Source organism: Colobus angolensis, unplaced genomic scaffold (genome assembly GCF_000951035.1).
Source record: "Colobus angolensis palliatus isolate OR3802 unplaced genomic scaffold, Cang.pa_1.0 Scaffold34, whole genome shotgun sequence".
NCBI lineage: Eukaryota > Metazoa > Chordata > Mammalia > Primates > Cercopithecidae > Colobus > Colobus angolensis.
The window spans coordinates 660,691-687,929 of NW_012116710.1; the positions used below are offsets into that span (position 1 = coordinate 660,691).

Genomic DNA, 27,239 nt, shown 5'->3' on the forward strand with positions numbered 1-27,239 from the left:
CCAGGATGGTCTCGATCTCCTGACCTCGTGATCCGCCCGTCTCGGCCTCCCAAAGTGCTGGGATTACAGGCTTGAGCCACCGCACTCGGCCAGATGTTAACTTTAAAGCCATGCTATTAGATGAGATCACCAAAGGAGGGGAGGAAGGACTGGCGAAAAAGAAAGAGGGAGACGAGAGAGAGAGAACCAAAGGCTGAGGCTCCACAAATTGGACCTAGAAAAGAAGGCTGAGAAGGAGCAATTAATGAAGTAGGAGGAGAACTAAGAGAGGGTGATGTCATGGAAGCAAAGAGAAGGGTTATCAAGGAGAGAGTTACCAACCACGTCAAATGCTGCTGCAGCTCAAATAAGATGAGGATTGGGAATTGGCCATTGCATTTAGCAAGGTGAAAATCCCTGTTGATTCTTACAAGCATAGTTTTAAAGGACAGGTGTAGGTGAAGAGGATGGAAGACGGAGGGAGTCAAGGCATCTGTCAAGGAGTTTTACAGCAAAGGGGAGAAGAGAAAAGATGTGTGATCAGGCACGGTGGCTCACACCTGTAATCCCAGCACTTTGGGAGGCTGAGGTGGGTGGCTCACTTGAGGTCCATCCAGAGTTCCAGACCAGCCTGGCCAACATGGTGAAATCTCTACTAAAAATACCAAAAAATTAGCTGGGAGTGGTGGCACATGCTTGTAATCCCAGCTACTCAGAAGGCTGAAGTAGGAAAATCGCCTGAACCAGGGAGGCAGAGGTTGCAGTGAGCTGAGATCATGCTACTGCACTCCAGCCTGGGCAACAGAGGGAGACTCCGTCGCAAAAAAAAAAAAAAAAAAAAAAAGAGAAGGGAGAGGAGAGATGAGAGGACTGGAGGGGAGGGGAGGGGAGGGGAGGGGAGAAGAGAGAAGGAGATGTGGCTGAAGCAGGAAGAGAGGTCAAGAATACGTTTATAATTTTTTTTTTTTTTTTTTTTTTTTGAGATGGAGTCTCACTCTGTCGCCCAGGCTGGAGTGCAGTGGTGTGATCTCGGCTCACTACAAACCTCTGCCGCCCCGGTTTAAGTGATTCTCCTGCCTCAGCCTCCCGAGTAGCTTGGATTACAGGCGCCTGCCACCGCACCCGGCTAATTTTTGTAGTTCTTAGTAGAGATGGGGTTTCGCCATCTTGGCCACGCTGGTCTTGAACGCCTGACCTCGTGATCCACCCACCTTAGGCTCCCAAAGTGCTGGGATTACAGATGTGAGCCACCATGCCCGGCCAAGTTTATAATTTTTTAACATGAGGCTGGGCACGGTGGCTCACACCCGTAATCCAAGCACTTCAGGAGGCTGAGGCGGATCACCTGAGGTCAGGAGTTCAAGACCAGCCTGGCGAACATGGTGAAACCCTGTCTCTACTAAAAATACAAAAATTAACTGGGTGTGGTGGAGCGCACCTGTAATCCCAGCTACTAGGGAGGATGAGGCAGGAGAATCGCTTGAACCCAGAGGGCAGAGGTTGCAGTGAGCTGAGATCACACCATTGCACTCCAGCCTGGGTGACAGAGTGAGACTCCATCTCATAAAAAAAAAAGGAAAAAAAATTTAACATGAGATAAATTATATCACATTGGCTGGGCGTAGTGTAATCCCAGCTGCTCTGGAGGCTGAGGTGAGAGGATCACTTGAGCCCAGGAGTTCAGGACCAGCCTGGGTAACATAGTGAGGCTCCATCTCTACAGAAAAAAAAAAAAGGAAAATTATACTATATTTACATATTGGTGGGAATGACCAAGTAGAAACTGAAAACTTGATGTAATAAAAAGAGGTGAGCATTACTGAAGTGATGTTCTTGTGCAGACAAGACAGTATGAAATATAGTACACAGTGGAGGGATAAATAGGCACAAGGACAGTTCATTTATAGCAACTGTAGGAGTCACACTTGTGTGGGTGAAGATACTGGTGGCAGAGTAGGTGTGGTGGTGGGTGGACATTCTCTTCTGGTTGCTTCAATTTTGTTCAGTGAGTAGGAAACAAGGTCATTGGCTGAGAATGCGGATAGGGGAGGAGGCTTTAGGGGTTGAGGAAAGAGAAGGAGTGAAACTGCCATCTACCAGAACTACCATCTACCAGAGAGTGAAGGGCCTTGGGACGTATGAATCCGAGGCAACAATAAAGACCCTCTTGAGGTCTGCAGTCATGCATTTGAAACAAGACAAGTTCACATAATTGTGTTTTTGTCTGGCCATGTTCATTTTCACAGGTACAGTATGGGTTAGGCAGAGTTAGGCTTAACCAGAGCTGTGGTTCTGCCAAATAAATATATCGAAAGTGAGAGAAAAGGCTGGGCCAGTGGCTCACACCTGTAATCGAAGCACTTTGGGAGGCTGAGGCAGGAGGATCTCTTGAGGCCAGGAGTTCAACACCAGTCTGGGTAACATAGCCAGACCTTGTCTCTAAAAAAGTAAAAATTTAAACATTAGCCAGGTGTAGTGATGTGCACCTGTAGTCTCAGCTACTTGAGAGGCTGATGTGGGAGGATCTCGAGTCCAGGAATTTGAGGCTTCAGTGAGCTATGGCTGTGCCACTGTACTCCAGCCTGGGTAACAGAGTGAGACCCCAACTCTTTTTTTTTTTTTTTTTTTGAGACGGAGTCTCGCTGTGTCGCCCAGGCTGGAGTGCAGTGGCGCGATCTGGGCTCACTGCAAGCTCTACCTCCCGGGTTCACGCCATTCTCCTGCCTCAGCCTCCCGAGTAGCTGGGACTACAGGCGCCCGCCACCTCGCCCAGCTAGTTTTTTGTATTTTTTTAGTAGAGACGGGGTTTCACTGTGTTAGCCAGGATGGTCTCGATCTCCTGACCTCATGATCTGCCCGTCTCGGCCTCCCAAAGTGCTGGGATTACAGGCTTGAGCCACCGCACCCGGCCGACCCCAACTCTTAAAAATAAAAGTGAGAGAAGGAAAAAAGAGACAGGATGCAAGGGAATGATTATTATAATCACTGACTGGAATTCACACTGGATGGATGAGGTGGTAAGGGAGAACATCAAGGAGGCAAAGAACAGTGAGGAGGCAACAAGATCAACAATTTGTTGGTCCTGGATGTGCAGGTGAATTATTATTATTATTATTATTATTATTATTATTATTATTATTATTTTGAGACGGAGTCTCACTCTGTCAACCAGGCTGGAGTGCAAGGGCTCGATCTCAGCTCACTGCAAACTCTGCTTCCCGGGTTCAAGCAATTCTCCTGCCTCAGCCTCCCCAGTAGCCGGTATTACAGGTGCCCGCCACCACACCCAGCTAATTTTTTTTCTTTTTTTTGTCTTTTTAGTAGAGAGAGGGTTTCACCATGTTGGTCAGGCTGGTCTCGAGCTCGTGACCTCAGGTGATCCACCCGCCTCGGCCTCCCAAAATGTTAGGATTACAGGCGTGAGCCACCACGCCCAGCCATAGGCGAATAGTCCCTATTCTCATCACGCTCCCTCTTGGTAAAGCACAAAGAGTCAAAGATCAAAGGATCCAAAAAAATAGTTCAACTCTCATTCTAAGGATAGGGAAAATCACATAGCAAGTTAGAGCCAGGACTGCAATCCAGGACCCTCCTGACCTAGTTTTCTCCCTGCCACATTTTGGATCCTTTTGGGAATCAGGGTTCACAGGCCCAAGGTCTCTTGGGGGTCCTTGTATGCACCGTTCAAGCACATGGAAGTGTTCCTTCTAGGGTCAGGAAAGGATAAGGTTTCCCTTGTCTTTTAAATCTCCCTCTCCATGGTCTTCAGAAAGCACATCAGCTTTGACCTAACAAACCAGCCCTTTGTCCCTGGGTCTGGACAGAAATTCTTCTCCCTCATTCAGTATCACTACAACCCACTCTATTTACCTATTGGCTTTGGCATTCCACCTCCCCCTGCCCCTGAAGCTCCCTGTGGGCAGTCTAGCAGAGCTGGAGAGTGCCAGTTGCCCAATTCATATCTATCACAGCACCCGGCATATAGTAGGAACCAGAGTCGGCTTTGAAGAATACAACCAGCTCATATCTATAAAGATTACGAGTTGATTTTCCTTCCATGCACTCATTCAGATCTCTTCACAGCCCTGACAAGTCATCATGATTCCCATTTCACAGAGAAAAAAACTAAAGCTGAGGAAGAGGAAATAACTTGCCCAGGGTCACACAGCTTAACAATCATAAAATCCACTGACTCTAAATCCCTTGTCTTTCCCATGCTACTTTTGTGAGATGTTCACCTAAGCTGTTCTAACCCCTTTTTACCAGACTGCAGACCCCACCTGGTCAAAGTGAGGCCCTTCCTCACCAGAAGGCACTCAAGACAAAAGGGACTGTCAGTAAATGGCAAACTGAATCCCCTGGCCCACCTAATCCCAGACTGGCCACTCAATCCTTGTTGCCTACCCTCCCTCCTCTCACTAAGAGGCTTTTTCTGCTTCCAGGGGTGTACCAGGCAAGAAGTGTGGGACCATATTGCTGACTGCAGAAGAGCTTAGCAATTGTCGGGTCAGTAAGGGCCACATGCTAGACCCAGGAGCTCCCTTCTCTCCCCATAAACCCTTTAATGGACTGCTGTCTGAAGGCTATGGGCAATCTGGGTGTCACCAGCCCAACTTCATCCATCCCTAGGACATTGCCACCATGCAGCTGTGTGCAAACAAGCTGGACAAGAAGGACTTCTTTGGGAAATCAGACCCCTTTCTTGTGTTCTACAGGAGCAATGAGGATGGCACGTGAGTCACTGCCATCAGCGCTGTTAGGCTGGGGTGGGGCATGCGCTTAACAAGTGGGGTAATCTCAGGAATCTCTGAGAGCATCCGGTTCTGTCTCTGGATTCAGTCCTACCCCCAGGCACGAGATAAATTATACCAATCCTTCCCACTCGCCTCCAGGTTCACCATCTGCCACAAGACAGAGGTTGTGAAAAACACACTGAATCCTGTGTGGCAGCCCTTCAGCATCCCTGTGCGGGCTCTGTGCAATGGAGACTATGACAGGTTGGCTCCGGCATAAGCTGGGGAATAAGGAGCCAAGGACATGCCAGTGGGGTTCCTGGGCCCAAGAATGATAGTAGAAGTATCATAATAGCATTGGAGGGTCCTGCTCAGTGAGATAGAGTTTGCGGCATGAGGTTGGGTGGATGGACAGGCAGATGGATAGCCATACAGATGGATAGGTGGACTATCCAGGGATGGATCGACTGATGGATGGAATGGTAGGTGGATGGGTAGATGAAAGGGGCAGATTAACGAATGAATAAGAAGGTACATGGATGGATCGTTGGATGGGTAAACTAGCGAATGGTTGGATACATATGTGGATGGATATATGAGTGAATTGGTGGGTGGGTAGAGGGGCAGATAAATGAATGGATAGCAGATGAATGGATAATTGGACTGATGATGGGTGGATTTGTGGATATACAGATGATGGGTGATTAACAGATGGATGAGCTGATGGATGGGTGGGTGATAAATTGGTAAATGAGAGTTTGATGGATGACTGGGGAGGCAGGAGGATGAACAGAAAAGCAGGTGGAATACAAAAAGATAGGTTGAGTGACAAGTGGATTGATGGTTGGATAGATAAATAGATGGCAAATGGATGAATGGATGGATTTGTAGGTGAATTAGTTGATGGATGGGTATAAATTAGATGGGTAGGCCAACCAAATGAATGCGTAAACGGGTAGTATAAAGATAGATGGTAGGTGGAAGGGTGGAAGAATGGATGGGCACATACATGAGTAGATGAATCGTTATGCTGATGAATGGATAACCAGATGGGTAGATGTTATACAGCTGGGTAGATAGACGGATGGATGCTTGCATGCCTCAGTGAGTCAGTGAATGGCTAGACATATAGTTAGGTAGCCAGAGAGATGAACTGATAGGTAATTGGACTGGCAAATGTATGGGTAAATAGGTAGCTAGATGGATAGATGGATGGTTGGATGGGCTGATATACTGATAGGTAGACATATGGAATGATTTAGGCATGACAGTTAAGAACAAAGTCTTTGGAATCAGGATGCCTAGGTTTAAATCTCAGTTCAGTCATTTACTAGCTATGGGATCTTAGCCAAATTACTTTTTTTTTTTTTTTTTTTGTATCTCAATCTCCTTATCCCAAGATAAGAATAATAGTACTTACTTTATATAGGGTGATTGTTAAGTTAAATGAGACAATCTGTGAATGTGCTGAGAACAATGCCTGCAATACAATAAGGCTCAAAGTAGTAAAAAAACCGACCAAACAAAAAAAGTACTAGTGGTACTAACTACAGTAGTATTAACAGGGGTAGGTGGTTGGGTACAGGCATGGACTGATGAATGAATAGACAGGATGGGAGGTAGGTTGAAAGATGAACAACTTAATGGGAACACAGACGGGTGGATGGGGAGATGATATGTGTGTGGTTAAGTGTATGAGGGTGTCTCTGGGATTTATCATACACACCCAGCATATGTTTGTCTCCTACATTTCAGAACCGTGAAGATTGACGTGTACGACTGGGATCGGGATGGAAGGTAGAACTGCCCCACATGGTCCCTTCTTCTGTACTTGACCCAAGCAGTTCTCAATAATAGGTTGTACATTCACTGAGAACCCCAAAGTAGCTTTAGGAGCCAGGAAAGGTGATGATAAACACCAGGGTCTTGGGTACAACTGATCCCCTCAATTGTCTCTCTGGACACTGTCGCTTCCTGTTTTTCCCCTATGTTTGGCCTCCCTTATGGTCCCAGCACTAGGCTGCCCTGCAGCCTAAGTAGGGTTTAGGATAGAAGGAATAAAAGATTGGGTTCAGGTCTGGTTCCAAACCAGCAGCAGCTGCTGCTTAGCCACACCCACCTCATTGCAGCCACGATTTCATTGGTGAGTTCACCACCAGCTACCGGGAGCTGAGCAAGGCCCAGAACCAGTTCACAGTATATGAGGTGAGCATTCCAGCCCTGTTCATATCACCCAGGCCCTCCATCCCAGTGTGCTGAGTCTGCACCTCCCTTCCTTTGTTTCTCATCATCACTGTTACCTCCTCCACTTAGGTACTTAACCCTCGGAAGAAATGTAAGAAGAAAAAATATGTCAACTCAGGAACTGTGAGTGCTCCCTAGAGCTGTGGCCCTCCCTGGATCCTTCCGTGTCCGTCCCCATTGACACAGCATGAGAAATATTGAGGGCAAGGCAAGACAGTGGGCACAGATTACTTGGAATAGTAATACTGGGCACAAGGAGCACCATTTAAGTTTTTGTTTTTCTCACTCAGGAAATTTTTCTGATTTTACTCTTTTGCAGAATAAAAGAAAAAAACCTAAGTTGTATTTCCCAATTTAATATACTTTTGGAAATTCAACTATGTTTCTGACAGCTTCCCCTTTTTCCCTGTCAGAAGTTGAACAGGGTGGGGCTGACTGGGGGAGCAGGTGGAATCATGTGCCTCCCATCACGTGCCTCTTTCCAAGCCCCTATATGCCTCACTCCCTTCTGCCAACCCAACTGCCTTTTCCAAAGTGCCAGGGCTGCCTATTCTGTCCCACAGGTGACGCTGCTCTCCTTCTCTGTGGACTCTGAATTCACTTTTGTTGATTACATCAAGGGAGGGTGAGTCACAGGCCAAGCTCTGGGCTGAAAGCCCGGAAATAAATTACTCCCAGTTCTGAGCCCCAGGTTTCTTATTTATGAATGGTCAGGGTCCAGTGAGACCATGTAGATAAACTTTAAAACACTTCGCCAACTACAAAGTGCTCTGTAAAATGCAGAATACTGCTCCTCTTAGTTCCCTTCATGGGGCTGCTTTCATTCCTGGCTTTCGGCTCCTCCCGGGAAGACGGCTCCCAGACCAGTGGTCTTCATTGGTGGCCCCAGTAACCTAAATTGGGGCACGAAGAAAGTTATAGTCAGGCAAGACGGAGAGGTAGAGACAGAAGGAAAAGCCAAGCAGACTATAGGGGACATTCTGTTTGGTTTGGTGGAAGCAAGCAGACCTGGGAAAGGTACTTTGCTTCTCTGCACTTCACTTTTCTCCTATGTAAAATGAGGATTTTTTTTTTTTTTTTTGAGACGATGTTTCACTCTTGTTGTCCAGGCTGAAGTGCAATGGTGCGATCTTGGTTCACTGCAACCTCCGCCTTCAGGTTCAAGCAATTCTCCTGCCTCAGCCTCCCAAGTAGTGGGAATTACAGGCATGCGCCACCACGCCTGGCTAATTTTTTTTATTTTTAGTAGAGATGGGGGTTTCTCCATGTTGGTCAGGCTGGTCTCAAACTCCAGACCTCAGGTGATCCGCCTGCCTTGGCCTCCCAAAGGGCTGGGATTACAGGCGTGAGCCATGGCGCCCAGCCAAATGGGGATATTAATTACTACTTCAGGGCTATAGTAAGGGTTAAATTAAATGACCTATAATACACCTGCCACACAGCAAGCATTTAATTCTGCTACCTAAAGTGTGGTCCATGAGCCAGCAGCATCAGCATTACTTGGGAGTTTGTTAGGCTCTACCCAGACCATCTGGATCAGAATCTGCATTGTAACATGAGCCCCAGGTGATCCATATGCACATTACTGTTTAAGAACTAGTGAAGTAATAATTATTAGTTCCTCACTTCTCAATTCATCTGCTTCCCCAACAGGACACAGCTGAACTTCACAGTAGCTATTGACTTCACGGCTTCCAATGGTGAGACATGGATGAGTGAAAAAGGGGGAGGTGGGAAGGGACTTCTAAGGGAGTCATTAGGAGTTGGTCTGGATTCCTACCTAGGGATAAGAGTTTACCTACCCAAGAAGCACAAACTTAGGCAAAACCCAGCCAGGAAAATAGAGTACAGAAAAATAGATGGGTAGATGGATCACAGAGGGTTGAAAGGATATATAGCTCAACAGGTGGATGAGTAGGCTGATGGATGAGAGAGAAAGGGGATATAAGGAGAGATGGATAGGTGAATAGGTGGTGAGTCTTGAATGAATGTATAGATCCATGAACAAATGGAGTGGGTACATGGGTTGGTGAGTGAGTATAATAGGTTAGCCAAGTAGATGCATGGATGGGTATGTGGGTGGACAAATGGACCAAAGTTTAAGTTGGGGAAATAACAAGTAATTAGATAGGGGAAATGCATGAGTGGATAAATCCATATGAGAACAGACAAGAGAATGAATGGAATGGAGAGGGCTGGCTAGCTGGATGGATAAAATAATACTGCTATATAGATGGATGGAAAATGAAGAAAAATGGCAAGTAGACAAGTGGGTGGATGGGTGGATGGATGGACGGACTGATGGATGGATGAGTGGGTAAGCAGGTAGCTGCATAAGAGAATGGAGAGATTGGTGGATAAAGATGTATAAGTAGACTGAAAGATAGATGTATGGCCAGGTGGATGGGTGGATGGATGGATGGATGTGTGGGTAGGTAGGTAAATGGATGAATAGATATAGGGATGGGTAGGTGGATAGATGGATAAATGAACAAATGGATGATTGGGTAAAATAAGGAGGGAGGACATGGGCAGAGGGCAGATAAATGGATACAGGTGGATGAATGCACACAAAGATAAGCAGGTGAGCAGATGGATGATCCAGATGATCATGAGGCTGGGGTTCCTGTGTCCCTACAGGGAATCCTCTGCAGCCTACCTCCCTGCACTACATGAGTCCCTACCAGCTCAGCGCCTATGCCATGGCCCTCAAGGCAGTGGGAGAGATCATCCAGGACTATGACAGTGACAAGCTCTTCCCAGCTTATGGCTTTGGGGCCAAGCTGCCCCCAGAGGGACGGATCTCCCACCAATTCCCCCTGGTATGGTATTGGCCAGAGCTTAATCTCCATGTCCTGGCATCTGGTTCACCCAAGTTGATGATTTTGTTCTGTTTACATTTCTTCAAAGGGCATGTAGAGGAACAGGAAGCTATGAGAGGATAGCAGAGCAGGGAGGGGAGCAGGGCTGGGTTTGGAGGGGAGCATGAAAGGGACTGATGGAAAATGGAAGGAGTGAGCTGGAATCAGAGCACTCCTGGATGTACCCTGCATGGGCTCAGCCTGGCAGGGCATATTCTTTGACAGAACAACAATGATGAGGACCCTAACTGTGTGGGCATCGAGGGTGTGCTGGAGAGCTATTTCCAGAGCCTGCGCACAGTGCAGCTCTACGGGCCCACCTACTTTGCTCCTGTCATCAACCAAGTGGCCAGGTAAGGGAACTGAGTGGAGGTTGGGGGAAATGAGGGGACCTACATAAGGGACTGATTCCCCAAGGACAGTCAGGAGCACTCTAAGTAATGTGGGATGATTTAAAGTATACAGGAGAGGCCAGGCACAGTGGGTAATCCCAACACTTTAGGAGACTGAGGCAGGAGAATCACTTGAGCCTAGGAGTTCAAGACCAACTTGGGCAATATAGTGAGACCCCATCTCTTTTTTTTTCTTTTTTTTTGAGACAGAGTCTTGCTCTGTCACCATGCTGGAGTGCAGTGGCATGATCTTAGCTCACTGCAACCTCCACCTCCCAGATTCAAGCAATTCTCCTGCCTTAGCCTCCCAAATAGCAGGTATTACAGGTGCACGCCACCACGCTCAGCTCATTTTTGTGTTTTTAGTAGAGACATTTCACCATGTTGGTCAGGCTGGTCTTGAACTCCCAACCTCAGGTGATCCGCCTGCTCAGCCTCCCAAAGTGCTGGGATTACAAGCATAAGCCACCATGCCTGGCTCATTTTTTAAAAATTAAATATTTAAATTTTAAAAATTAAAGTATACAGGAGGATGTGTATAGGTTATATGCAAATACTACACCATTTTATATAACAGACTTGAGTATCTGAGGAGTTTGGTATCAACAGGAGTCTTGGAACCAATCCCCTGTGGATACTGAGGGATGACTGTACCTTATTATGGGGCAGAAAGGGTGTCAGCAAATTACCCTAACCCCACTGCCTGAGAATGACAACCCAGGGCTTGAGTTTGGGTAAGAGAGAGAAGAGCCTGCAGCACTGTGGTGAAGGCATAAGTTTTAGCATAAGACCTGAGTGTGATCCCAGCTCCACCATTCACTAACCATGTGACCTTAAGCAACTTAGCCTCTTTAAGCATCCGTTTCTTCCCTGTAAGGTGGTATGATAATGGATGACAACAGCAGCTTTCTTATAGAGTTATTGCAAGGTTAAAATTAGATAACAGTGTAACAAGTATTAGCACAGTGTCTGGCCCATGGTATATACTCAATAAATGATAAGTTAAAAACTAGAAGCGTGACTGTCCAAGTTTTCAGAATAAAAATATACAAAGCAGCCTAGGCGTGGTGGCTCACGCCTGTAATCCCAGCACTTTGGGAGGCTGAGGCGGGTGAATCACGAGGTCAGGAGTTCAAGACCAGCCTGGCCAAGATGGTGAAACACTGTCTCTACTAAAAATACAAAAATTAGCCAGGCGTGGTGGCAACCACCTGTAATCCCAGCTACTCAGAAGGCTGAGGCAGAGAACTGTTTGAACCTGGGAGGCAGACGGTGCAGTGAGCCCAGGTCACGCCACTGCACTCCAGCCTGGGTGACAGAGCAAAACTCTGTCTCAAAAAAAAAAAAAAAAAATACACACACACACACACACACACATAAAGCAAAGCAAAGAAAACCCAGATCATATATCAAATGACTTTAAAAACCAGAGGGTATTAAAATAAATTTAAAACAAATTTATGAAATGACAGAACTAAAACCAAACATATGTCAATAAACATAAATAAGCTCTGTTTGACCTTAAAAAAGAAAAAGATTATTTGATTGAATAAAAAATAAGCAAACCCCACTTTATAGTAAATAGAAGAAACCCAGCTAACACAAAGCCCCTCAGAAAGCTTAGAAGTAAAAAGATGAAACAGGCCGGGCGCGGTGGCTCAAGCCTGTAATCCCAGCACTTTGGGAGGCCGAGACGGGCGGATCACGAGGTCAGGAGATCGAGACCATCCTGGCTAACATGGTGAAACCCTATCTCTACTAAAAAATACAAAAAACTAGCCGGGCGAGGTGGTGGGCGCCTGTAGTCCCAGCTACTCGGGAGGCTGAGGCAGGAGAATGGCGGAACCCGGGAGGCGGAGCTTGTAGTGAACTGAGATCTGGCCACTGCACTCCAGCCTGGGCGACAGAGCGAGACTCCGTCTCAAAAAAAAAAAAAAAAAAAAAAAAGATGAAACAAAAAGGGAATAAAAGTGAAAGGATTTCAGTGAGATTTATATGCCCATATACTTTTTCCCCTAGCAAAGATTTCCTTATTTTTTTAACTTTCGTTTTAAGTTTAGGGGTACACGTGCAGGTTTGTTACATAACAAACTTGACACATGGGGGTTTGTTGTACAGATTATTTTATCACTCAGGTATTAATACTAGTAGATTTGTTTATTTTCTAATTTGCAGTAATGATAATAGATTCTTTAATAATAACCGTAGAAAATTTCAATAGAGAAATGAAGTAAGAAATCACCCTGAATACTGCCCATGGAATGTGGATGTATATAGTTACTTTCCTTATGCATCCATAATTATAGTCAAATTATTATACATATAACATTTCACTACTGATTTTTTTCTCCACTAATACTGGAACCTGATCATATTTTTGTTGTTATTAAGCAGACTTTTTAAATATTATCTTATACAACTACACTAATTCAAAATTTATTCATTCACTTAGTTAACATTCAGTAAAAGGGCAATGTATCCTGAGTGTGGGGTCTGGAGCCAGACTAGCCAAGTTAACACACTGGTTCTATCACTCACTAGCTGTGGCTTTGGTCAAGACTCTTAACCTCTCTGTGCCTTATTCCTTATTTGTAAAATGAGGAAGGTAACAATGTCTACTTCATAGGGTTGTTGTGAGAACTAATTAATATATGTCAAACACCTAGAACAGTGCCTGCCACATCATAAATACTACAGGTGTTCGCTATTACTGTTACTATTATCATTATCACTATTCAAAGGGCATCTGCTGTGTGCTTAGTTCTCTGCTGGGGCACTGAAGATTCACAGATGAATCAGATCTAGTCCCTGCCCTTGGGAGCTCCTGCCTTGGTGCAGGAGACAGAAATATAAATAAATCATTACCTTCTGTAGACCAGAGCTTCCCAGACTTTTCTAGCAAGTCGCCTGTCGGCAAAGGCAAGCGACAGCGTCCCTCTGGGGGAATCTGGGGGCATAGCCGAAAGCAGTCAGGCTGAAAATGTCTTTGAAGTTTCTGAATTCCATCTTAAAAATTCATGCAAATTTTATATTCTTCTCACATTGCATCCATGTTTAATTTAGGGAAAAAAGGTGTTTTAAGGGTACTTATAGTCATCTAGCTTAATCCAGCAGATCATGCAGTGAGAACCCACTTAGAGGAGCAGACAGCCCATTTTGGTGGGTGGAGCAGTATCCTAGAGGGAGGGGGTAGGACATAGGCTCCAGTACCAGAAAGGGGACTACTCAGCTGGGTCTAGAGGACGAGGTAGACTTTATCAGAGAAACAGAAGCAGAGCAGGCCTGGTAGAAGGAATGGCATGTGAAAAACAGAAGAATGAAGGGGCAAGTTCATGAAACAGTAAAGAGTTTAATATGACTAGAGTGTACACTGTACACAGAGGACTATACAGAGAATGGCCTGGGGATAAAGAGTAAGAGAATCAAGAGCTCCAGTTTTAGGCTCAGCTGATCAGGCATGGGCTTGGACTCTAGCTTCATAACCCCTTGGGGATGCTACTTAATGTCTCCAAGCTTCAGCTTCCTCATTTTAAACATAGGAACCTTTTTTTTTTTTTGGAGATGGAGTCTTGCTCTGTCACCCAGGCTGGAGTGCAGTGGCATGATCTCGGCTCACTGGAGTGCAGTGGCATGATCTCATTACAGGCATGAGCCACTGCACCTGGCCATAAAAATAGGAACTTTTAAAGTGCCTACCTTATAGAATGGGGGTGAGGATTAAATTAGATCATGTATGGCAGGGCATGGTGGCTCACGCCTGTAATCCCAGCACTTTGGGAGGCCGAGGCGGGTGGATCACGAGGTCAGGAGATCGAAACCATCCTGGCTAACACGGTGAAGCCCCATCTCTACTAAAAAAAAGTACAAAAAGTTAGCAGGGCCTGGTGGCAGGCGTCCCAGCTACTGGGGAGGCTGAGGCAGGAGAATGGCGTGAACCCGGGAGGCGGAGCTTGCAGTTAGCCAAGATCACACCACTGCATTCCAGCCTGGGAGACAAAGCGACACTCTGTCTCAAAAAAACAAAACAACAACAACAAAAAAACAAATTAGATGATGTATGTCAAGTATACATCTGCGATTTTGATGATCACAATGGACTCTGCTGTTTCCCACTCTACAGCCAAGTGAGGCACAGACTGGCCTCTGGCCACTCACCCGTTTTCTCAGCTAACTTCCAGATAAAAATAGCCTTGAAAATGCAAGGCATCTACAGGGAACCAAAGATGTACCTCCTGTGCCCCCAAACCCTTCCATTATGCCCACTGTCTCCTCTATTCTATAGTTCCTTATTTATTTATTTATTTTTTTAAGAGCAGGGTCTCACTCTGTTGCTCAGGCTGGAGTGCAGTGGTACCACTGTAGCTCACGGCAGCTTTGAACTCCTGGGCTCAACCAATCCTCCCTCCCACCTGAGACTTTTAAGTAGCCAAGAACACAGGTGCATGTCACCACGCCAGGCTAATTTTGTTATTTTTTGTAGAGACAGGGTCTTGCTACATTGCCCAGCTGGTCTCAAACTCCTGGGCTCAAGGGATCCTCTGATCTCATCCTCCCAAAGCACTGGGATTTTAGATATGTCACCAGGTCCAGCCTCTCTGCTATAGTTCTACATGTAACTCCTCGTGATTTGCACTTACCCATTCTCTCTCTCTGGAACACTTTTCCCTTTACCTTCCTACCCCCATCACCACCTGGCTAAACCCAACCCCTTTTTCAGGTACTTAGGTTAGATGTTACATCCTCAAAGCCCTAACCTCAATGCATTTTAGTAGTTTAAACCTCTCTCTCCCCAAGGACAATATCCTATTCTGCTCCATGCTCAGCACCCAGTTTGGTGCCTGATACATAGTAGGTATGCAGTTGCTATTTGTGAAATGAGTAAGTGACAGGAAAAGGTACCAAGCCAGGTCTCTGAGGAGGCTGGGACCAGAATTCAGGAAGTGGGTAGGGGATGTAAAGGAGAATCATGGCCGGCTGCGGTGGCTCATGCCTGTAACCCCAGCACTTTGGGAGGCCGAGGTGGGTGGATCACTCCAGATCAGGAGTTCAAGACCAGCATGGACAGCATGGTGAAACCTTGTCTCTACTAACAATATAAAAATTAGCCGGGCATGGTGGTGGGCACCTGTAATCCCAGCTATTCAGGAGACTGAGGCAGGAGAATTGCTTGAACCCAGGAGGTAGAGGTTGCAGTGAGCTGAGATTGTGCCACTGTACTCCAGCCTGGGCAACAGAGCGAGACTCTGTCTCAAAAAAAAAAAGAGGATCATGACCCACTCCCACTCTGGGCCCTGGACAAACTGAGCCAAAATTATTTTATGACTTTATTTTTATTTTTATTTCAGTTGGGGTCTTAGTCTGTCTCCCAGACTGGAGTGCAGTGGTGCCATCATGGCGCACTGGGCTCATGCAATCCTCCTGACTCAGTCTCCTGAGTAGCTGAGACTATAGGCACGTGCCACCAAGCCCAGTTAATTTTAATTTTTTTCGTAGAGACCAGGCCTCACTATGTTGCCCACGCTGTTCTCAAACTCTTGGTCTCAAGTGATTCTCCTGCCTCAGCCTCCCAAAGTGCTCAGATTACAGGCGTGAGCCACCCCACCTGTCCCCAAAGCTATTTTATAATTTTACGCCCTCTCCGTGCCTTTCCTCACATTTTGAGATCAGGTTTCAATACAGCACCATCCAATAGCACTTTCTGCAATGATGGAAAAGTTCTGCATCTATCTGTGCAGGCCAATATGGTATTCACCAGCCACATATGGATATGGAGCACGTGAAAGTAGCTAGGGTGGCCAAGGAACTGAATGTTTAATTATATTTAATTAATTTAAATTTCAATAGCCACATGCAGCTAAGGCTACCTTACGGGACAGCACAGCTCCATCCTTTCCAATCTGCACAGGACTGGAGACTGGAAGTCAAAAGACCAGGGTCTCCCACTACCTTTGGGCCCTCTCTAGGTCTTTTTTTTTTTCTGACTATGCATAATAAAGGGACTGGACTCAATAACTTCTGACATCCTTTTCAGGTGGAAAAAAAATATTGGCTTCAAAGACTGATGAGAGAAGGAAAAGGAGCTCTGGAAGCAGCTATTAGATTGACCAGGGGAAGACTGCACGGGGCCCAACAGCCCAGGCAATGAGATGTGGTCGGCAGAGAGGAGAAGGGAGAGGGAAGAAATGTGGGGGAGAGGGAAGCAAGGAAGCCCTCAGCCTTTGCTCTTGCTCGTGTATAAACATCAAAATCTTGCCAGGGGTTGATAAATCCCTGTGTGTCTAAGCTCTGTGCTTCCTCAGCCACATGGCCCACTCTGCTTCCCTCAATTCCTGACCTCCACACGGGGGAGTTGTCATTTAGCCCCACTCTAGTGCCTTTGGCCTTACTGTTCTCCCTTCCTAGAAAGATCCTCCTCCTCTTTCATTTAGCCTCTGTATCCTCAAACATCACTTCCTTAAAGAAACCTTCGCTGACCTTCTGGGTCATGTCAGGATCCCATTTGTCTGTCTGTCTATCTATCTATCTATCTATCTATCTATCTATCTATCTATCTATCTATCTATCTATCTATCTATGATGGAGTCTCACTCTTGTCACCCAGCCTGGAGTGCAGTGGCGCAATCGCAGCTCACTACAACCTCCGCCTCCTGGGTTCAAGGATTCTCCTGCCTCGGCCTCCCGAGTAGCTGGGATTACAGGCATCCACTACCATGCCTGGCTAGTTTTTGTATTTTTCATAGAGACAGGGTTTCACCATGTTGGCCAGGCTGGTCTCAAATCCCTGGCCTCAAGTGATCCGCCCACCTTGGCCTCCCAAAGTGCTGGGATTACAGGCATGAGCCACTGCACCCGGCCAGGATCCCCTCTGGCACCCTGTCATAGCAGTGTCCCTTCCATCACAGCACTCATCACAGTGGTAATTTTACACTTTTTTGTGTGATTCTTGGATTAATGTCTGCCTCACTCCAGAGGGCTGGGATGGATTTATTTTTTCTCCTCATGTTATCTCCAGTGTCTACCATAGTAAGTGTTCAATAAATATTACTGAAGGCAGGCTAGGCACGGTGGCTCATGCCTGTAATCCCAGCACTTTGAAAGGCTGAGGCAGGCAGATCACTTGAGGTCAGGAATGTGAGACCAGCCTGCAACATGGTGAAACCCCATCTCTACTAAAAATATAAAAATTAACCAGGTGTGGTGGCACACACCTGTAGTCCCAGCTACTCGGGAGGCTGAGGCAGGAGGATCACCTGAGCCTGGGAGGTGGAGGTTGCAGTGAGCCGAGATCGCACCACTGCACTCCAGCCTGGGCAACAGGGTGAGACTCTGTCTCAAAAAAAAAAAGGTGTGAGTGTGTGTATATATATACACATATGCAGGCAGGGGCAGGCTGCCAGGTCTGGGGAAGGAGCATGGGTTTCAGAAGCTCCAGGTCTTGCCCACTGCCCACACAATGGCTGTGGAAGCTCTGGGGGTAAGGTATTCCTGTGGCCTGTCTGGCTTTCATCTGGATTCTGATTTGGCCTCTCATCCAGGGCTGCAGCCAAGATCTCTGATGGTTCCCAGTACTACGTTCTGCTCATCATCACTGATGGGGTCATCTCTGACATGACGCAGACCAAGGAGGCCATCGTCAGCGTGAGTCTGAGGAGGAGGGCTTGGCAGGGAGGAGTAATGTTAATACTGTGAAGGGGCTGAGATTTTATCCTACTTGCAAGCTAACAAGTTAGCCTGCCAGTTTCATGGATGCTGGCAGAAGACACAAGACTCTTGGATTAGAGACAGAGGACTTTGATTTCCAGCAAAAGCAGTAGCTGGAGTATTAGCATTTGCTTGAATTCTCCAAGTCCCAGTTCCCACTGGATGATGTGAAGAGGGACAGATGACACTTGCAGCCACTGGGGGTTGCATTACAGAAGAGGAACCCTGAGCTTAGGGAACTTGAGTCTTTTATAATGGACAGTAAGCATGCTTGCCTTTTGTTCCAAAGGTCTCCAGGGAGACCTTGTTTTAAAACTATATTGGACAGTATGCAAATATGCCCTCTGCTCTAGAGGAAAATACTGTATTTTTCAAGGCTGCTTGATATAGAAACATCCTTCAAAAAGTAGTCTGGGGCAGAGAAAATCAATGCCTCTGCTTACAAGATGTGCAGAACCATGACACACATACTCAGAGAACTGTCTGCCAACAGTCACCTCCCTGGTGATGGCTGCTTGCCCCAACCGTTCACCGTCTTTCCCCCACAGGCCTCCTCATTGCCCATGTCTATCATTATTGTCGGTGTAGGACCAGCCATGTTTGAGGGTGAGTAGGAAGGGGTGTCCCTGAGTGGGACTAAGAACGAAGGAGAAAAGTGGGAGGGGGTCGGGTACTTGGGCCTGCCTCACAGAAGAGACAAGGTAAGATACCCTTGTGTGAAGCCTTGGCCAAGTCACAGACCTTCTCTGAACCTGTTTCCTTATCAGAATCAAGGCTGATGATATTAATATTTCCCCTGGGGTTCCTGGGAGGACGGACTGCCTGGGAGGCATAATAATAATAATAATAATAACTCCATAACAAAGCCTGGTATTTGTAGGACTTGATCGCAAGCATTAGGCATTCTTCTGATGACTCCAAAGGGGAGCTCAAAGGGAGGTGGCAACATGGGGGTGGGGCTGGAGAGGCCAATCAGCTGAGGGGTGTCTTTTCTGCAGCAATGGAAGAGTTGGACGGTGATGATGTGCGCGTGTCCTCTAGAGGACGCTACGCAGAGCGGGACATCGTTCAGGTAGACCTGACCTGGGAGAGGCTGCGGAGCTGAGAGGCACTGTGAGAAGAAGAGGCTAAGTTGGGAGCCACTCACACTTTACTGCCTTCTCAGTCTCCTACTTTTTTCCCCGTCACTCTTTCATCCTTTCTCATTCATTGAATACATCCTTTTTGATAAATAGGAAGGTTGCTGCAGCCTTGGTGCATCCGTGGTGTAGGTCGGGAGATCCCCAAGGCCCCTGCCCTCTAGTGGAGGCAACCAACAATAAATAATCATGCAAATAAATATCTCATTAGATTGTGATAAGTACTCCAGAGGAATAGCAAATGCCACTGTGAGAGCCTGTAACAGGGACCTAACATAGGTACAGTAGTCAGGAAACGGTTCTTTAGCTTGCCAAGACCAAAGGGAGGTGATAAGCATTACAGGGAGAGGAGCAGCATGTGAGAAGGCTCTGAGGCCCAGAAGAACTGGCCCAGTCAACAAAAATGCAGAAGCTAGGGTAGCAGGATCATACTGAGTGTGAGGAGGGAGGCAAAATTTGGGGGTTTGTTATAAAAGAACTGGAAAGCTCTTGAAGGATTTTACATAGGGGAGTGAGATGGCATTTTAAAAGGATCTCTCTAGCTGCTGCATGGTGGGTGGACAGTAAGAGGGCAAGAGAAAAGGCAAGTAGACTCATTAGTGAGGCAGCGTTTGAAGTAGTAGAGGGCAGTGATAAAGATCTGGCTGGAAGCAGTGGGGAGGGAGAGAAAGTGGCAGGTTCAAAAGATATTTAAGAAGAAAATGTTACAAGACTTGATGATTAGATGATGATGGGGAGTGAGGGGGGGCTGTAAATCCCAGCACTTTGGGAGGCTGAGGCAGGTGGACCACCTGAGGTTGGGAGTTTGAAACCAGCCTGACCAACATGGAGAAACCCTGTCTCTACTAAAAATACAAAATTAGCCGGGCGTGGTGGTGCATGTCTGTAATCCCAGCTACTCGGGAGGCTGAGGCAGGAGAATCACTTGAACCTGGGGGGAGGCGGAGGTTGCGGTGAGCCGAGATCGCACCATTGCACTCCAGCCTGGGCAACAAGAGTGAAACTCCGTCTCAAAAGAAAAAAAATAGGCCAGGCACGGTGGCTCAAGCCTGTAATCCCAGCACTTTGGGAGGCCGAGACGGGCGGATCATGAGGTCAGGAGATCGAGACCATCCTGGCTAACACGGTGAAACCCCATCTCTACTAAAAAATACAAAAAAAAAACCAACTAGCTGGGCGAGGTGGCAGGCGCCTGTAGTCCCAGGTACTCCGGAGGCTGAGGCAGGAGAATGGCGTAAACCCGAGAGGAGGAGCTTGCAGTGAGCTGAGATCCGGCCACTGCACTCTAGCTCCGGCGACAGAGCGAGACTCAGTCTCAAAAAATAAATAAATAAATAAATAAAAATAAAACATAATTTTTTGAAAAGAGGTCATGGATGGATATATACATTTGGCAGTCATTAGGAAACAGACTTTCTTTTGTTTTTTTCTCCCTTATCAGCCCCTCTCCCCCCACACCTCATTTCTTCTTCTCTTCTCCCTAAGACCTTCTCCTAGGCCTCTCTCTCTTCCCAGCCCCTTCTCACAGACTCCTCCTCCTTCTTGCCCCAACTCCATCTCTCTGGCCTCCTCCTGTTCTCAGGATCCCTTCTCCCTGGTCCCTGCCCCTTTTCTCCCCTGATCCCTCCTTTCCAGTCTCCCTCCCTACCTCCTGGCCTGCTCTACTTCCTTCCAGGGAACAATTTTTAAAGTCATGGAAGTGTATGAAATCATCCAGGAAGAGAGCTGAGAGAGAGATGGGACCAGGTTTAGAGAGCAAGTAGACCCAGAGGAATGGTGGTGGGAGGGGGGAGCTTCAAGAAAGGTAAGCAAGAAGCCAGAAGAGTGTGGTGTCAAGAGTGGGATGTGTCCAGAAGAATTATGGTCAAATGTAATGGAAAGCTAAAGAGAAGTCAAGCAAGATGAGGACTAAAAATTACTGTTCACTGGACTGATTTAGCAACACAGGGCCACTGACGACATCAGCAAGAGCAGTTTCAATGGCCTGTGTGAAGCCAAACTGGAGTGGGTTGAGGGTGGAAAAAAAAGTAGGTGGAGAGAAAGCAAATGTACAAAACTGTTCAAGATGTGGGGAGGGAGATACTATGATAGTTGGAAAGAGATGCTGGGGATCAAAAAAGAAGCCTCCCAGCTGTACCCCCATGCCCTCTCTCCTGGTCATGGCTTTTCTCTTCTTGTCTGTGCCTGTCCCAGTTCGTCCCATTCCGAGACTATGTTGACCGGTCAGGGAACCAGGTGTTGAGCATGGCCCGACTGGCCAAGGATGTACTGGCCGAGATCCCGGAGCAGCTGCTGTCCTATATGCGCACCAGAGACATCCAGCCTCGGCCCCCACCCCCTGCCAACCCCAGCCCGACCCCAGCTCCAGAGCAGCCCTGAGGATTCCACATATCCAATGCCTCACAGTCTGCTTGTCTGCTCACCCACTGCTTCTGCTTTAAGCCAGAGGCACCTGGAACCCTGGACCTCACTGGGAGGACCAACTTGGAGGATCGATGCTGGCTGATAAGCCCTCCGCCTCCTTGCCTGCAGAGGGCCTGGCACTATCACCACCTCCCTGCCTTCATGCCAATAATAAAGCTGATCTTCACTCCACCTCTGTCTCATGCATATTGGGGAAGGAAGACTATGGGACCCAAGGACTGGGGCCACATCAAAAAGGGGGGAACCAGGATGGCTTCAGCTAGATTCATCCCCATCCTAACACGTTCATCCAATCACTTCTTCATACATTCTTCAAAGACTTTAATAAGTGAAACGTGGTATGTTTTCCTCAGGAGAGAGGCCCACAGTTGTTTTTTTCTTTTTTCCATAAAATCCAAATCCTGCACATGGCCCAAAGTTTTCACCAGATTCTCAAACGAATTCCTGACCACTAAAGGAGATGACTTAGTATAACTCTGCTTTGATCCATTTATTCTGAGTTATTTTAATAAGGATAATAACAGATAATATTTTCTTTGAATATTCACTACATGTCAAACCGTGTGCTAGGTGATTTACAAGCATCACCTCATTTAATTCTCACAACAACTCTGTGAGAACAGGTACTATATATTATTCTCACTTTACACATAAGGAAACTGAGGCTCTGAGAGGATAAATCATTTGTTTAAGAGAATTCATCAGTTTGACTTCAGATTCCAAGATCTTAATCAGCAAACCTCTTCCTGGCATGTCGATCTTATTGGGATGGTTTTTAGAAAACAGACATTTTAGTGGGTCAAATGCAAAGTTTGCATTAAGATAAGAGAGAAGCTTTCAGATGCTTTGGACTTTGTCCCAGAACCCTGGAAGACCCTTTCACACTCCTCTTTGATGACAAAACTGGAGTATTGTTTAAGGATGTCTCCCCTGCCATCCAAGTTCTCTGAAACCCTCAAGAGCTAGCAATAGAGTTTTCGAGCTCTGTTTTACAAATAAGGAACTTGAAGAACTGAACTTGCCGACGTTCACATTGCTAGGAGGTGGCCCACTCACATTAAATCAGCTGTTTTGGCACCATCTTCCAACCAGCAACCCGCAGCACATCCATGCCAACCCACAGAGTTCCCGCCGCTTTACCAGACACAAGCCCTTTCACACCCACCGGCCCCAAACCAGCCCCTTCTCTCAGACCCATACCTTTTCTCTAGCACCTCTCCTTTACTTTTCCCGAGTTTCTTCCCTTTCCTTCTGTCACGCCCCGTTATCCCTAATCGGTCCTGCCCTTTCCCTACAGCTCCGCCCGCTGCCTGCCCAAGCCCCGCCTGCTCCCTTCAGCCTCGCGTCGTTTTTTCCAACTCTGTTCTTTATTTCTAGTCCAGCTCCACTTTCCAGACTCGTCCAAAGCTCCGCCCTTTCTCTCCCGAGTACTCCTCTTCTGTTTAACCCCACTTTTTACCTCGCTACTCTAACAGGGTCCCCGTTGTACAGTAGCCCCGCCCCCTCCTCACAAGCCCCGCCCCACAGACCGGTCTAATCTCCAGCCCCGCCCCGGTCCTACCCACAACTCCCGGTCCCTTAGGCTCCAGCTCGCCTCCCTCTTGCTCCCGGCCCTGCCCCCAGTCCCGCCCCGTGACTCTGGCCCCGCCTCACCGCCTTCCTCCGAGACCAAGGCCAGGTCCCTCCCGCAGCCGCGGCGCCAGCAGGAGGCAGGGAGCAGAGAGGGAGGAGGCAGAGGGGGAGGGGAGAAGGGCGGGCTCCTCACCCCCAGCCCCGCGCTCACCGTCCGTGGCTGCAGATTCGCCACAAACCGCCCGACGACCCCGGATCCCGAATACGGTGACTTCAGTCTCCAGAAACTCCACTCTAAGATGAGAGAGCTAGAGAAGCCCTGTGGGGTGTCCAGGGTCCTTTCTGAATCCCAGAGAACGGTCTTTCGAGCCTCAGCAGGCGGGCGGGGATCCGTGGCGAAAGTGCAACTCAGCAGCGCCGCGGAGCCACGTTTACCTTGCGCAGACGCCGTCGCCGCCGCTGCTGCCGCCGCCGCTGCCACAGCCTTTGCCGCCACGGTCTCCGCCGCCGCTGTCCTCGCGCTGCCTCTGGTAGCCTCCATTGTTCCAGCGGCGCCCGGTCCCGAGACCGGGCATCCTAGGGGCTCGCGAAACAGGCGGCGGCCGACGGAGTTGAGACCCCAGGGCGCCGGCGGGACCGGGAGCAGCAGGGGTCAGCGCAGGAATCCCGGGGAGCCGGGACCAAAGCGTGGGGCGGCAGGGGGCCGAGGTGGCGAGGTCTACGGTTTCCGGAGTTGGGGCTCCCCCTTCCCGGCCCGACTTTCCCCGCCGGCCTCCCCAAGTGGGGTCGGAGCCCCGGCGGGCGCCCCCGGCGATGAGCCCGGACTCGAGGTGGCCGGTGAGTGCGGGCCTGGGACCAGGGCGGGAGTGGCCGGCAGGGAAGGGGTAGGTTACATTGGTGGGGCGCGCACTGAGCCGCGTGGCCCGGGAGCCTCTCTGGCAACTCCAGCTGGGAGAACTGACAGTGCATTGCTTCCCAGCAGGCATCCTGGGGCAACAGTGTATCTTTCGGGGCTGCCCGGGCCAGTGGCAGGAGGAGAGCCTTGTTTCACTTGTTACACTTCTACAAAGGGGAAACGCCGCCGCATCCGGAGAGTGGGCTGCGAGCACTGCCGGGGCCCAGCCCTATCCCTCCGGCCCCCGCCCCCTACTTCCTCTAGCCCCCTGAGCTTCAGGGGCAGATGCAGCCGCCATTCTCCTTGGGCCCTCCCCATGGGCTTTCTGGTCTCAGTTCTCTTCTCCCTCGCCTGTGCCTCTGCTGCCGGGTTCCAAGGGGAGATTGCCGGATTCGCTGTGCTGCTTTGGGAGCCATTCACCCGGGACCCAGCTTGGAAAGAGGAGAGCTTGTTTGTGCTTCGGTTGGTTTGTGTTTAAAGACACAGCCGCAGGTAGGAAGTAGGAGAGAGTTGCAGTTGGACGTGTAGCGTTACTGATGTGAAAGTCAGGAGCCGTTGACAGAGGAGCTGGAGCCCCCCACTTGCCTGGTGAAGGCACAGGTGGAGAGGCCAAGAGGGGTTATTTTGTCAGGGAGCTCATGATAGCCCTGCCCGGCTGGGATGGTGCCAAGCCCCTAGCTGAATTGTTGAACTCAACTAGGCCGAGAGAAATTGGGGCAGTCTCTGACCAAGCTGGGCTTCCTGAGGCCTGGTGCCATCTGCTGTCTGCACTCACCGAGGAATGTTGGGGAGGGGGAAGGGAGGGCCCCTGCGGACCACCGTGGAGCTGAGCATGCCTAGATTGTCGTGTTCGTGTTTGTACCCTTAGGGTCTGGCACTTGGTAGTCACTCAGTTAATGTTGCGTGAGTGGGTGAAGAGCTCAAATGTAATACAAGCTGCTGTCACTGACTAAATGATCTCAGTTTTCACTTTACTTAACAGTACATCTCCTACCCAGTTCCAGGGCCAGGCTCCCCATAAAGACCTCAAAAGTAAATGAATTCTTTCTGTGATCCAGTGATTTCTGCAGGAGTCCAATGCTAAAGCATTGGCCACACATTCAGCCTTCTACATGGCCTTCATCCCATCTGAGCTCTCAATCTGGTGATCCCCTCATTCAGCTATTCGTTCAACAGGTCATTCATTCGTTCACCAAAAACTGAGTGTCCACTGCACGCTAGGTACTGGGGATACAGAGGTGGATAGGCTCAGGAGACAATTTTCAGTATGTCAGGTGCTGTGGTAGAGGTGAGAATGGAATGCTGTGGAAACAGCTCCCCATGGGAAAGTCAGAGAAGTTGTGTCAGAAGTGACATTTGAGCTGGTTTTTTGAAGAACGAGTAGGAGCCTACCAATCAGAAAGGATGGAAGGCATTCCAAATAGAGATCATTTTGCAGGAATGAGAGGTTATAACATTCAGGGAATGGTAGGTTCCCCTGTGTAGACAAAATCAGCTGTAACTTGTAAAAAGAATCTGGAAAGGAGGACTCGGGCCAGAAAGTGAAAGGAGCTCTTTGAATGGCGTTATAGAGAATTTGGAGTATTATCTTGAAGGAACTGGGGACCATCAGGAGGCTTTTAGTGAAGAGACTGTCATGATCATTACTACCTGGTAGAAAGATCACTCTCCTATATGATGTGAGATTGGGCTAGAGGAGTTGAGACATAGGGCAGGATAACCAGGCAAGAGGTGATGAGGGCCCAGATCCGGGCCATGGTGGCGGAGATGGCATTTGGAGACACTGTAGAGGTAGGCTGTCCAGGACCTGGTGACTCCAAGTGAGGGGGAGGACTGGAAAGACTGGGGTCTCTGGTGCAAATGGCCAGGAACTCATCCCCAGCCTTATGCTAACTGATCTGTGTATTCTAGATGTGACAGCATGGGGGTGGACTTTGATGTGAAGACTTTCTGCCACAACTTGCGGGCGACTAAGCCACCATACGAGTGCCCGGTGGAGACCTGCCGAAAGGTCTACAAGAGTTACAGTGGTATTGAGTACCACCTGTACCACTATGACCACGACAACCCACCACCACCACAACAGACTCCACTCCGCAAGCACAAGAAGAAGGGGCGCCAGTCACGCCCAGCCAACAAGCAGTCACCCAGCCCCTCAGAGGTCTCACAGTCACCAGGCCGTGAGGTGATGAGCTATGCACAGGCCCAGCGCATGGTGGAGGTGGACTTGCATGGCCGCGTCCACCGCATCAGCATCTTTGACAACCTGGATGTGGTGTCAGAGGATGAGGAAGCCCCCGAGGAGGCCCCTGAGAATGGCAGCAACAAGGAGAACACTGAGACACCTGCTGCTACTCCCAAGTCAGGCAAACATAAGAACAAGGAGAAGCGCAAGGACTCCAACCATCACCACCACCACAATGTTTCTGCGAGCACCACTCCCAAGCTGCCAGAGGTGGTCTATCGGGAGCTGGAACAGGACACCCCTGATGCCCCACCCCGGCCAACTTCCTATTACCGGTAAGGCCACCCCTACCTTGCAGCTCTGGACAAGCAGGGCTCAGGAGCCAGAGAGAGGTGAGAGGCACAGAGAGAAGAGTGGTGAGAATAAAGAATAGTGAAAGAACACTGATTTTGCCAGGGCAGTGAGTGGAGTGGTACCCTACTAATGGTGGCACTTACTCTACAGTGCCACACGCCACTCCTTTATTTTTTTCTCACAACTCTCAGGTAGATATTTTTCTCATTTCACAGATGAGGAAACTATGGTCAAGAAAGAATGCCAGATTTTTCTTTTTCTTTTTCTTTTTTTTTTTTTTGAGACAGGGTCTGGCTCTGTCACCCAACCTGGAGTGCAGTGGCACGATCTTGGCTCACCCTAACTTCCGCCTCCCGTGCTTAAGTGATCCTCCCACTCAGCCTCTTGAATATCTGCAACTAAAGGCACATGCCACCATGCCCAGCTGGTTTTTTAAATTTTTTGTAGAGATGAGGTTTCACCACATTGCCTAGGCTGGTCTTGAATTCCTGGGCTCAAGCGATCCACACACCTCAGCCTCCCAAAGTGCTGGGATTATAGGCATGAGCCACTGTGCCTGGCCAGACTTATCTAAAAGCAAATGCCAGTAGATAGCTGAACTGGAGTTCAAACCCGGGTCCTTCTGACTCCATAGCTGTACTGTTTCCACTTGGACAAAACATCCTGTTTTGGCCGGGCGCGGTGGCTCAAGCCTGTAATCCCAGCACTTTGGGAGGCCGAGACGGGCGGATCACGAGGTCAGGAGATCAAGACCATCCTG

General features: G+C 48.4%; 2 protein-coding genes across 7 annotated transcripts in view; both read left to right on the top strand.

The window, feature by feature from the left end:
- The window catches only part of CPNE9 (copine family member IX), a 26,391-nt gene extending 4,747 nt beyond the window's left edge, over positions 1 to 21,644 (top strand). For 2 of the 3 annotated variants that reach the window (XM_011952229.1, XM_011952230.1), the window contains 14 exons: positions 4,422 to 4,485; positions 4,609 to 4,712; positions 4,872 to 4,976; positions 6,468 to 6,509; positions 6,842 to 6,917; positions 7,026 to 7,079; positions 7,520 to 7,581; positions 8,610 to 8,656; positions 9,597 to 9,778; positions 10,043 to 10,170; positions 17,745 to 17,847; positions 18,459 to 18,516; positions 18,909 to 18,982; positions 21,243 to 21,644. In XM_011952229.1, coding sequence (XP_011807619.1) covers positions 4,422 to 4,485; positions 4,609 to 4,712; positions 4,872 to 4,976; positions 6,468 to 6,509; positions 6,842 to 6,917; positions 7,026 to 7,079; positions 7,520 to 7,581; positions 8,610 to 8,656; positions 9,597 to 9,778; positions 10,043 to 10,170; positions 17,745 to 17,847; positions 18,459 to 18,516; positions 18,909 to 18,982; positions 21,243 to 21,428 — 1,285 coding nt within the window. In that variant the 3' untranslated portion in view covers positions 21,429 to 21,644. Of the gene's footprint in view, positions 1 to 4,421; positions 4,486 to 4,608; positions 4,713 to 4,871; positions 4,977 to 6,467; positions 6,510 to 6,841; positions 6,918 to 7,025; positions 7,080 to 7,519; positions 7,582 to 8,609; positions 8,657 to 9,596; positions 9,779 to 10,042; positions 10,171 to 17,744; positions 17,848 to 18,458; positions 18,517 to 18,908; positions 18,983 to 19,145; positions 19,246 to 21,242 lie in introns of those variants that run through there. The other variant, XM_011952231.1, reaches the window with a different exon arrangement.
- Positions 21,645 to 23,472: 1,828 nt separating this feature from the next.
- Positions 23,473 to 27,239, top strand: part of BRPF1 (bromodomain and PHD finger containing, 1) — a 17,093-nt gene continuing 13,326 nt past the window's right edge. For all 4 annotated transcript variants that reach the window (XM_011952250.1, XM_011952248.1, XM_011952249.1 and 1 more), the window contains exons 1-2: positions 23,473 to 23,882; positions 25,852 to 26,460. In XM_011952250.1, the coding sequence (XP_011807640.1) occupies positions 25,862 to 26,460 (599 nt within the window). In that variant the 5' untranslated portion in view covers positions 23,473 to 23,882; positions 25,852 to 25,861. The remainder of the gene's footprint in view (positions 23,883 to 25,851; positions 26,461 to 27,239) is intronic.